The sequence below is a fragment of the Sceloporus undulatus genome, chromosome 4 (assembly GCF_019175285.1).
Source record: "Sceloporus undulatus isolate JIND9_A2432 ecotype Alabama chromosome 4, SceUnd_v1.1, whole genome shotgun sequence".
NCBI lineage: Eukaryota > Metazoa > Chordata > Lepidosauria > Squamata > Phrynosomatidae > Sceloporus > Sceloporus undulatus.
In genome coordinates, this window is record NC_056525.1 from 220,546,770 (window position 1) to 220,559,421 (window position 12,652).

At 40.4% G+C, this 12,652-nt stretch overlaps 2 protein-coding genes across 3 annotated transcripts in view; one reads left to right on the plus strand and one right to left on the minus strand.

The window, feature by feature from the left end:
• The window catches only part of STK3 (serine/threonine kinase 3), an 881,840-nt gene that overhangs the window by 314,497 nt on the left and 554,691 nt on the right, over window positions 1-12,652 (minus strand). The window lies entirely within an intron of this gene.
• Window positions 1-12,652, plus strand: part of LAPTM4B (lysosomal protein transmembrane 4 beta) — a 73,972-nt gene that overhangs the window by 28,341 nt on the left and 32,979 nt on the right. Inside the window, exon 2 of the mRNA XM_042464948.1 lies at window positions 8,374-8,485. Within this exon, the coding sequence (XP_042320882.1) occupies window positions 8,374-8,485 (112 nt within the window). The remainder of the gene's footprint in view (window positions 1-8,373; window positions 8,486-12,652) is intronic.

The window sequence follows — 12,652 nt, forward strand, 5'->3', positions numbered from 1 at the left end:
GCTGCGTAGCAGAATAGTCGTCTGACCCTGATCTGATGTCTGAAAACAAAGCAGGTTTCACTTGTTGCTGTTTCCTACAAGGGTTTTTCAAATCAAGGTGCCAGCCAGCCACGCTGCCAGCCTTCAGTGCTCTCTTCCAGAATAGTCTTTATATTTCCCTCTTGATCTCCCCTTCCATTTTTTCTAGCTTTACTGTCAGCATTCCATGGCACTGGAGTGGAATGGTTTGGCTAAGATTTACATGGTTCTGGCATGCTACCTAGTGCCATCATTAGACCCAGATTCCATTCTTCTGGTGTGGTGCGCGCGTGTGCGCGTACATATGTGTTTGTGTGCCTTCAAGTCATTCTGATTTATGGTGACAATAGGTGACCCTATTCTTGGCAAGATTTGTCAGAGGAGTTTTGCCATTGCCTTCCCCTGAGGCCGAGAGCGATGTGACAAGGTCACCCAGTGGGTTTCCCTAGCTAAGTGGGAATCGAATCCTAGTCTCCAGAGTTGTAGTCCAACATTCAAACCGCTATGACCCGCTGTGGCTCTTCCAAGCTTCCATTCCCCACAAAAATAAGCCTTAGCTCTTGTGTAGACAATGATAGGTCCACTATGTGGTGGCACTCTTCTGTGAATTGCTCTGCAAGAGAGAAAGTGTGTGGGGTATGATAGGGCAGCCATGCAAAGCAGCACAGTAAAGATGCAAGAACGGACACATTGTGAGAGCATGTGGCAAGATGAGGGAGGAGGATAGGAATGGAGAATGAGTGGTGGAGCAGCGATAGTACAAGAAGTGAGACGGGATGCAATGTGTGATGTGAGGCGGGGGGAGTAGAAGGGAGGAGAGTGGTAGTGTGGGTATTGACTGTTTTTTAGAAAAAAAACCTCCATAAAAAAACCTCCATAATTGTTTATTGCAGGAATGTAATACACTGTTAAAATATTACCGAAAAATATTGTTGAAGCAGAAAGTTGATGGGTATGTTCCATGGAAACAGTGAATCATATTATTTAATTAGTATTATTTAAAATTATTTGCATCTCCTCCCATTGTGACTCCTGAACCAATGTAGGATAAATAGAAAAACAAGCAGGAATTGTGCTTAAAAATAATTAACACTTTAAAAAAAAAAGCTTGAAAAAAACAATTAAAACAGTCCCCTAAAGGCAACTCCAATTTTAAGCCAGGTGCCCCCCATCCTATATATGTACATTTCATTTTCCCGCCCTAATTGCAGTATCTTACATTTCTCCGTGTTGAATTTCATTTTGTTAGCTTTGGCCCAGCTTTCTAGTCTATTCAGGCCATTTTGAATTTTGATCCTATCCTCTGGGGCATTAGCTACTCCTCCTAATTTGGTGTCATCTGCAAATTTGATAAGTATATCAATACTGTCATCCAAGTCAATAATAAAGATATTGAATAACACTGGGCCCAGGACAGACCCCTGTGGGACCCCACTGGTCACGTCTCTCCAGGATGAAGAGGAGCCATTGCTGAGCACCCTTTGGGTTCGTCCAGTCAACCAGTTACAAATCCATGTAACAGTTACCTTGTCTAGCCCACATTTTACAAGCTTGTTTGCAAGAATGTCATGGGAAACCTTGTCAAAGGCCTTACTGAAATCAAGATATACAGTGGACCCTAGTTATCTGCTGGGGTTTGGTTCCAGGAACCCCCGTGAATAACAAAATTCGTGTATGCTCAAGTCCCCTTAAATACAGTGGCATAGCAAAATGGTGACCCTTATATAATATGGAAAAATCAAGGTTTAATACTTGAAATTTATACTTTTTTAGAATATTTTCAAGCCATGGATGCTTGAATCCGTGTATAAAAAATCTGTGTATAAGGAGGACCAACTGTACTATATCCACAGCATTCCCTTAATCTGCCAAGCTGGTAATTTTATCAAAGAAAGAGATCAGATTTGTCTGGCATGACATCTTTCTCTGAAACCCATGTTGACTCTTTGTGATTATGGCATTGCCTTCTAGATGTTCACAGACTCTTTGTTTAATTATCTGCTCTAGAATCTTTCCTAACTGGACAATAATTGTTGGGATCCTCTTTTTTCCCCTTTTTGAAGATAGGGACAATGTTTGCCCTCCTCCTGATCTCCAGGAGTTCTCAAAGATTATTGTCAATGGCTCCGATATTACATTTGCCAATTCTTTTAATTCTCTTAGATGTAGTTCATCAGGTCTTGGAGACGTATATTCATTTAGATTAACCTGGTATTCCTGGTTATAAGAAGCATGGTTGACTATAAAAAGCATGGGGTCTATAAGGCAGGTTTATTGTGAGAAAGTGGTAGCCCATGGTTACATAGTAAATTCCACAACCGAGCAGAGATTTGAACTTGGGTCTCCCCGTTCCAAATGCAGGACTTTAAACATTAATCTGTTCTGGTTCTCTTAAACCAGTTGTAATTGTAAAATGATAAAATTTACAGAATGATACAGAAATGTACAGAATGTATGAATGTTGAAACATAGTGGAAGGAAAAAAATGTAATTTACATAACAGTGCAAATGCAGAAAGTTAACTTGTAACTGGCTGAACTTACATTATTATGTAAATTAGAAAAAATTGTATAAGTAAAATAATTTTCATAATATGCATGTTAAATGCCCAGATTTGAGCAGGCAGAATGTGGCAACCCTAGTGGCTACTAGATAGGCACAGATCTCATTCGATAGCTTTTGAGATTACATGCCCTTCCATGGGGATTGTTAAAAAATGGCATTTCATAATTGTTCTCCCAGGTATTCTGATTCCGACTCCTGGTACTTAGTGTCCCTCCTTGACTTTATTTCTATCAATATCCACTATCTGTGTTTATTGTTTGTGAGAATGATGTATGCAACTTTGTGTATTTGTCTGTAGTGAGAAGCAGTTGGAAAAGAATTGTTCTTAGTATTTAGACTCTAGGCTTATTTTGTCAACTTTCAATCCCAGCTAGAATCTACTTGTTTTTTGTTTGTTGATTGGTTGGTTGGTTTTGTCTTCCTTTCATTTTTCTGTAAAGTCATGTAAGTTTGATCAGCCAGACCTGAAAAAGACATCTGAAATTTCCTTTCACTTTGTATATCCCATGCCTTGGTGAGACTTAGGAGATGTGTTCTTAGTTTCAGATTTCTAACGTAAGCACTGTGCAGCAGAGGAGCAGAACTGCTGAACTACATGCTAAGTGATTTACTCAGGCTTTATCCTTTATGTAACCACAGCAAAGAGTCACCTTATTTTGCCTAGCATGCAGACAGAATACTCCGCATGCTTTGGGTCAGTCACACTCCTTTAATCTGTTATGGGCTAATGCCGTCGTCTTGTTGGTTTGCTTATTTGCTTGTCTCTGCTATTTCTGTTCTTGGGAATTTTTCATTTCTTTCCTCCTTTGAGATTTCTTGTATATTTTGGGGACTGGGGGAATGCTTTTCTCTATATCTATAAATTACTGTTCCTGGACTATATGATGTGCCAGTGTAGAATCCCTCTAGAGACTGGCAGTTTTAGCAGATATGCTAACTGTAAGCTATGTGTGGCTCCCTCTTAAAGTAGAACTGATTTAGTCTGAGATTCTTGCTTAGGGTTCTTACAAGTGACAACTGAAGATGGAAATAATTTAATATTCTGAATTTTTCATTTCTTATTTGAAAAATGGGTTTCCCAAAAGTTGGGAAGAGTAATAGAGTAATAAAAAAAAATAATTCAATTTCCTTCCAATATTCAAATGTCTCAAAAGTGTTTCATGGAATTATTTTGCTGAACAATACATGAATGTGTTTTTCACACACACACACAAATGTTTTCTCACAGAAAATGTGTTACCTGTACACAATGTGCAGAAAACACTGTTCAGAACTCAGGAAACAAGTTTTCTATGGAGAAAATATTTTTTGTGTGCAGAAAACCATTTTTAATGCACTAAATAGATTTATTTCTAAAGAATAATTTCCCAAGAATAATTCAGGACATTCAAATATGCAGAGAATACAGCAGACAAATATTAGTTGTCTCCTGCATTGGGGAGAAGGCAACAGGAATTATTTATCTTTGCATGAGGAACAAAATAGTGGAATGACATAAAAAGTCATTTTTAGTGACACAGCAGGCTGCATTTGCTTAAGTGCATGATTGCTGCAATCCTAAACTAAACATGGAAGGGAGATCAAGTCCTCAAAGTGAAAGAGATGTGGGATGGGGATACTAAAATTGCCCCTTCTTGCAGCTTACTATACTCTTCATCATCACATCCTGTTCTCAGTGCTTCCCTCCTCCTCCCCCAATTTGAGTACTCAAACTAGAAGTGAGCTTGGCTGGGAGAATAAGCATTTATGTCCAGAAGTAGAATCATAGAATCATAGAGTTGGAAGAGATCACAAGAAGCATCCAGTCCAACCCCATGCCATGCAGGAAACAACAAAGCACCCCTGAGAGAACCAGCCTCTGTTTAAAAACCTCCAAAGGAGGAGACTCCAGCATTCTCCAAGGGAGCATCTTCTGATGTCAAACAGCTCTTACTGTCAGGAGGTTCCTCCTAATGTTGAGGTGGAATCACTTTTCCTGTACCTTGCATCCATTGTTCCATCCTCCATCCTCAATAGGACATCCCTTCAGAGTAAAGTAACAGAAAGATAGTACAGTATATAGGCACTATAGGCAAAGGTCATGTCCCCTGAGCCTTATGACTCTTTAGTCCTCTGTCTGTAGCGTTGTAGAGGAATGACCCTGTTGCCCTCACATGTTGTTTGAGTGTCCTATGGCAGTGGGAACACATGTGGGCAAGATCACCCTGGCATGGGAGCCAGCCCTTGGCCCATAGCTATCAGCCTACTAGCGTGGGCGAGTTGGTGCTGGTTGGTCTCGCCAGGCCTCTTCACTCGCAGATTGGCACACTTATGGTTGCCTGGCAACAGCACAAGATGAGATCTCTTCCAGCTCATCAGCATCCCCCAGATTAGTAGCCTGTGAACTGGAAATGTACACAAGAATCTCAATTAGGATTATTATCCCTCCCCCCGGCAGCCCATCGTTTAGCTTCCTAGAGCTGCATTAAACTATAAATAGGGGTTTATGTCATCTAAAGGGGCAGGATTATGGAAGGAGTATGAATAGCCTTGTGTGAATAGAGGTGACTTTTATTTCTGTCTAGTATTATGACTGACAAAAGTCCACCTGTGTTTATAGACAGGTTGAAAAAGAGTCAACATGAAACCAGGGTGACCAGAAAGGTGGACAAAGCACCATAAAATGCAAGACATTCAAGAAAAATGTTTGACATTATAAATTAGAAGCTAAAAATGCTACTACAAATGTAATTTCATGCTTCTGAGTCATGGTCAAAATGGAAGACATTTTGAAATTCTTCCTGGGCAGAGGGTGGGAATGTTGGACATATCCTGGAAAAGGAGGACATCTGGTCACCCTGCATAAAGCAGAGTCAACATGAACCAGACATTCTTAGGATAAAGACTTCAGAGAAGTCATGCTGGATCATATCAAAGGCCTATTCTGTTTCCCATGTGGGTATACAGGTGGTGTCTCTGGAAAGGCCACCATCATGAAGGCAGTAAATCTCTCCCACCAGTCGTCCCCACTAACTGCTACTGAGAGGAATGTTGCTTCTGGTGATAACATGTAGCCCCCATGACTAACAGATCTTAATAGCTTTATGTATTTGCTTAATCCACTTTTAAAACCATTAAAATTGGTGGCCATCACCACATTCTGTGGGCAGCAAATTCTAACTTACAGTCTAAGGTTCCAACATTTTGCCACCAAACACCACTGTGCCACCGATACCTCTCTTATTGCACTTGTCAGCATTCTCTTTCCTCAAATTTTAAAAATAGTGTGTTGTTGTTTTTAATGGATGGCTACAGAGTGAAGTGTCTGGATTATAGCCACTTGACCATGGCAGCTGGTGGTTTTCATGTCAGTCAGACAGTGACTCTGCTGTAGGGTTTTAACTTTGGGAGAAAGGCTGCATATTAAATAAATATCTCCCAAATAGGTTCAGCACATTGAATTGCTACATTAAGGTCTGGACTAATGCCCAGAGTGGTTTCAGATCCCCGCGGTCACTCACTGTCACCTGATCACTCAACTGTCACTCACTGCCATCTGATTTCCCTTTCCTTTTCCAGAATGATTCTGGGCTCCATATAGCTACTTTCCTGTTATTGATTAGTTTACAGTAGTCATTTCTCTCTTTTTTGCCTGTAAAATTCTGTGGTAGAATTCAACCTCTATCTTTGTCAGTGAGCTAATTTCCTGATTTTAGATTAGCACAACATATCATCTCTTGCATGGATGTCATGCTTCTGCAAAAGATCCCAGCATTTCTTGGTTGTTTGGGTAAATGTGCTCCTATGTCAGTCCATATTCACATTCAGCAACAACATACAAATAAGGGAACAATAGGAAAAGGATGTAAAAAGATACTTTTATTTAGTTGCACTAAAATACTTAGTAAGAGATTTGGTATTCACTATTAGAAGACAAAACTATCAGACCAAGAAATGTTTCCAAGCTAAAAGTTCTCTAAAATTTGGAGTTAAAGTGACATGGTTTCCACAGTGCTGACACCACTGACAAGTCTAATGTAGATTCTGCACATCTCTTATTTCATCCTTACAGATGTTGTCCTTTCAGCATCCAGATTTCAGCATCTTTTTAGCATTAACTTGCATATAATCCTCCAGCTCCCACCCCTTCTTCATCATATATTAATCCAAATATCAGCAGCCAAGGAGGACCAGGTATCTCCAGCCATCACTTCCCCCTCCTGGTCATTTCCCAAAACTGGAATTGATGATCTAATCACTTCTGGATTCTGGAATTTGCTGTTTGAGGCCTTTTCCCAGTTGCAGGTAGGCAGAGAGATGTGATTAAATGGAGATTCACTCCTCGTGAAGGAAGGGCCAAAGCAAATATACTCTGCTCCTGTGTTCAAATCAATAGCCTATATGCAACTGTATGTAGCGAGATCTTGTAGCACCTTTGAGACTAAGTGAAATAAAGAAGTTGGCAACATGAGCTTTCATAGACTTCAGTCTACTTCCGCAGATGCATGGGTTTCCGTGGCTAAACAGGGGTTCAGAACTTTGTCTCCAGGAATTCTAGTCCAACACTCAGTCCATTATACCACACTGGATCTCATTTGCAGATTAGAGAGGGGTGTTTATAATTCTCAGTTAGAGAGTTTTACTGCCTCAACAAAGTACAAAGCCCAGGATTCCATAGGATGCTGCCATGTCAAATAAAAGTGGATTAGTGGTCTATAATTGTGCAATGTGACGGAACCTCTGTTCTGTCCATGAACCAGCCCAGTGGTTGCAGAACAGCAAAAGAGATGTATAATAAAGGTGAAATTGTGGACACCAACTAAATAGATGCCAGTTTTCTCTATTTTGGGGTCATATCAGACAATATGCTCTTCTATTTTGACATGGAAGCACAGTTGTACCTCAAATTGCTTCCTTTGCTGGGTGAGTTGGGTCGTCGTCATCATCATCATCATCATCATCATCATCATCATCATCATCATCATCATTTCTTACCCACCTCTCCCCATGGATCAAGATGGGGAACAACAACAAATACACAAAACACATTAATTAAAACATGCAACAGTTTAAAAGGACAAATAAGACATACACATTCTAAATCCATATTTAAAATGCATAATTTAAAAATTATCTGGATAAGCCTGCCATAAGAGACTAGTCTTCAGTGCTGTTTTAAATTTGGACAGTGTAGTCAGCTGTTGAATCTCTTCAGGCAGGTCAATCCATAGTCAGGGGTGGCTGAAGAAAAAGTCCTCTGGCTGACAGTTGCCAACCTAGTCCTGGATGACTGGAGTAAATGTCCACAGAGGACATGAGGGGACAGGACTAGCCAAGTTATTTTAGCATATCAGTTGAACATTTTACAAACATCTCTCTCCTTCTCTGATAGTAAAAATACAACAACAGCAAATGAAATAATTAATAGCTTTGTGCCTTTCTAGTAACACTCCAAATCTGCTGCCCAAGGCAGCCTCCTTTCTCTGTCTGATGGTGGACTGGTCCTCCCTGACCTATGGGAAGAACCTGTCATGCTTCCAAAATCCAGATATTGCACATTTTATCTGGGACATTGTGGATTATAATTAACCATGAGGTCATTGGATTTTCTGTATGTTTACCCTTGCACCCAAAATGAGAAGGTGTAGTTATTGAGTATGGGCGAAGACTGGAGAAAATTATAATTAAGACCATTCTTGTGATATAAGAAGGTGAAATATTATTTTAGTCTGGTCATTTTCATTAAATGCTGATAGCAGGTAATCTCAAAATAGCTATGGTCACTGATCTTCTGTTTCTTTCCATGCCTAGATCATCAATGCAGTGGTACTACTGATTATACTGAGCGCCTTGACAGACCCTGGCCAATACCATTTAACATCTGCTGAATTAGGAGGTGACTTTGAATTTATGGATGATGCCAGTAAGTATATATCATGTCATTGGTAATGTATAACCTGGTCCCAATTTAACTGAGCTGGTATTGTGCCAAGACTGCACTTTGAGGCCTCGGCTTCACATTTGTTCACACAAAAATATCTGAAAAATCTTTTTGACATATAAATATTCATTAAATATGATACCTACTGCAACTGAGTTATTAAACTGACTGTTATCATAGATTAATCTAGATAATTGAAGTTGTTCTAGGTTTTATATAGCAGTCAGCAGAGGTTTATATTAGAATTATAGCTTGGTAGTATGGCAATGGGTATGTAAAATACCCTAAAGGCACCCAATCCTGTCTGATCTTGAAGCTAAGCAGGGTCAGCTCTGGTTTGTACTTGGATGGGAGACTGCCAATAATGACTAGGTTGTGTAGACTGTATTTTGGAGGAAGGAACTGGCAAAACCACCTCTGAATATCCCTTTATTAAGACAGCCCTATGAAATCTGTGAGATTGCCATAAGATAATAATTGATATGAAGGCACATGCATACATATATAGTATAGCAACCTGATTGAAATGTACTGCTTACATGCACGAGCCTTGGGCTCATGTGTTTCTCTCACTTTTCCAGAGTTACTATCAGGAGAAGGTGAAGACTTATTGCTTATGTTTTCAAATACTTGCAGTTTACCATTGTTTCTGATTCTAAAACTGTGGTTAGACTACAGGGCAGAGGTGGGCAAAGTGTGTCCCATTGACTACATGCTAGAGGAGCCCTGTTGGCGCAGTGGTTAAATGCAGCCACAAAGTTGTGAGTTCGATCCCAGGCAGGGCTCCAGGGTCCACTCAGCCTTCCATCATAGGCTGGTAAAATGAGTACCCAGCTTGTTGAGGCCAATTGGCTTACACATTGTAAACTGCTTAGGGAGTGTTAGTTCACTGATAAGTGGTACAGAAATGTACCTGCTATTGCTGTTGCTATTTATGCAGTCCCCTAGGGTTCCCCAGAGGGTTGTTAAAAACATTTTTTAAAAGTTTCTTTTGAATAAAATTCAAAATGCCCCCATATATCTTCTAGAGGGCATGGGGTGCATTTTCACCATATTTTGCAGGCCCCTTGGGCCAATTTCTATGCAGGGAAGACCTTTTTTGAAACAGAAAGTGACTTCTGTTCACTTCTACAAAAAAAAAGGGAACATTTGGTGGAAGGTGTGGCCCTCTTGAGGGGCTAACATTTTGCATGGAATGACCCCAATTGCAGCATTTTCTATGCAGGAATCAGTTTTTTCTTGCACAGAAAGTAATGTTTCCACAAATAAAGTTAGTTTTTCTGTGCAGAAAAGAATTGTTTATGGCACAGAAAAGGCTGTTTTTTGTGCAAAGCAACCAAGATCATGATGAGAGGCACTTCTTTTTAACCTATCACCTTCCCAGACACAGTTGGTGGGAACTGGGGCATCATTGGGATGGAGACAGGCTGCACCAGGTGACACTCTAAGGGAGAGTTATACCACTGCTCCCCAGACATCTGCCTTGGACTGTGGCATTTGCCCACATGTCTTTGAAAAGCTGGAGCTCAGTTGGTATGAAGCTCAGTGGGTAGAGAAAGGAGAGGCCTCAGGATTATTACAATTTTTTTACTCTTCTTAAATTTTCTTTTAAAATGTCACATTTTACCAAATTTTCATTTTCACCACATAAAACTATGTAAATGTCAATACTGTATATTAAGGCTGTGTGTATAATTTATTTATGTTGTTGTAATTTAAGGATATAATTTTAATTTTGCTAGTTGTTTGTGGCACAACTATTGCTATAATGTTCAGTGATATTCGGGAATTATGTTTATGAGTAACATTAGCTACAAAGGATTATGTATGGTGTATTATGGGAGGAGGCCAATGAGAGGGTGACACCATGAGTTACTGCACCAGATGGCATCAACCCTAGTGACACCACTGAATGGGAATGTAGAAGAACACCTCTGTGGTGGCTTCACTTTAGAAGTCCCTCTCTAGGGAAACTAGACTGTTCTCTCTCTGTTGTCTTTTCAGTGACAGGTTAAGACCTTTCTTTTCCAGCAAGACTTTGGGAACTGGTATTGAACAAGAGAAGGGCTTTTTAAGAGGTCTATAGTAAGGTTTTTAATGGATTTAATACTGTATTTTCAAATCCTTTTTTAATCTCAATTGTGCATGTTTTAACCACATGTCTTTTAACCACGTGTGTTATTATTGTGATTTTCTGCCAAAGCTATTGTAAATAAAATATTTTAGTGGTTCAAGATTTCCTCTTATCATGTTGTCCTTTCCTTCTCCCTTGAATGCTTATGTGGTGCAGTATGATGGTAACTGTAGTCCAACACATCTGCCAGATTTGAGAATGCCGCAAGGCTTCAGTTTTTGTTGACACACTCTACAGCTAGATACATTACTAATGTCATATCCCTTGTGAAACTTTTCTAGTGATATAATTCCTGTTACTTTCCAGTACTTTTCCAATACGAATTTATTTAGTTCAGTTTGGGAATCTTGGCTTTTTCCTTTTAGGGCATCTGTCTGCCTTTACTTGCTCCAAGCCTGTGTACACAGAGCCCAGAAAAATAATAGTGTCATAATGCTGTTTTTGGCTGAAGCGTCTTGCTTTGAGTCTTTTGCCAAAAGAGTATTGTGACAGTATCATAACTGGCTTAGGCTTTAATCTTTAAAAGATGGGAGCTCAACATTTGTGTTCAAAGCATCAGCTTTCATGGGTCTGAGAACTTTAATTTTAAAATTCTGAGAACTTTAATTTTGTGAGATATTTAACCTTCTCTGTTAGAGAGCTCTGGTGCTACAATAAAGTACAATTCCCAGGATTCCCTAGCACTGAACCAGGGCAGTTAAAGCAGTCTCAAACTGGATTATTGCTGCAGTGTATTTTGGACCATGTTCAAAGAATCACTTCACCCATAACAAACTGGAGTTCATTTGAACTTTACACCCCCTCCCTCTGTACAGCACTGCATGTGGTGTTTGGAATACGTATGACTTTTCCTGGCTGTGATGTAGATCCTACTCTGGCCAGAGGTCTTTGTGGTTCTGAGTCAAGAGTTCTGCATGTCTTGGAACAGTTGGACACATAATTTCAAAGCAAGGAACATAGTCTCCAGTCCTCCAGCAGAGGCTGCTCATGCGTTAGAAGAGTGCTAAAGTTATCTAAACTGAAGGAGAATTAACTACGTCTCATTCAGTTTATTATGAGATGAAATGTTGTCCAAGGCCAGTTCTTGCATACTTTTGGCAGCAAGAGGAAGAATCTTTTTAAAGGAAATTCCTGTGCCCAGTGATATAGGCATGGGAACTCAACAGATGGGCAGAAGGGAGCAGCAAAACGCCATTCCTTTCTGCCCCAGAACCAGGCCATGGCAACCACATGGCATGGCCTGCGCACAGCAGAAAAAGAAACCTTGAAAAGGGGCTTTTTTGCACTGCAGAATGGGTGCCATTGGCGTGCTTGCATGCCATGATGACCCCCCCCCTTGTGCGCCATGCTGTTTGGACGCAGTGCACAAGGTGCCCGGACAGCAAAGTAGGGCTCGGGAGCGTGCAGACACTCTGCTCTCCTGAGCCCTAATTTCAGCCCCAGGCCAACGCATAGCACCAGTCTGTACCGGGCCACTTATTTAAACACATTTTGCTTAACAGAGCAGTTACAATTCAGGTTTTGAATACTTTCATTCAAAACCAAGAACAATCTTCCATGCTACTTTGAAGATTTTAGGGTTGATAATATAATGGAGAGTAGGGTCCTTAAATATCCTAAAGGCTCCAGATCCTGTCTGATCTTGGAAGTTAAGCAGGGTGAGCTTTGGTTATTAAGAGGTTCCCAAACTTTTTTTTCTCGTAGACCACTTTCAAAATTTTACTGGTTTCGGTGGACCCCCTGCTGCTACATTTCTACCATATTCCCCAAACTTGTCAAAAAATGTGAAGATTAGACCCCCATAGACCCCCGTCGAGTCTCCCATTGACCCCTGGGGGTCCACGTGGACCACTTTGAATACCAGATGCTGTAGGCTCTATTTTAGAGGAAGGAACCAGCAAAACAACCTCTGAGCATTCCTTACCTAAGAAAACTCTCGTGAAACTCTTGGGGGTCACCATAAGTTGACAGGCAGCTGGAAGGCACATGGACACACATAGTGTAATAGCAGACAT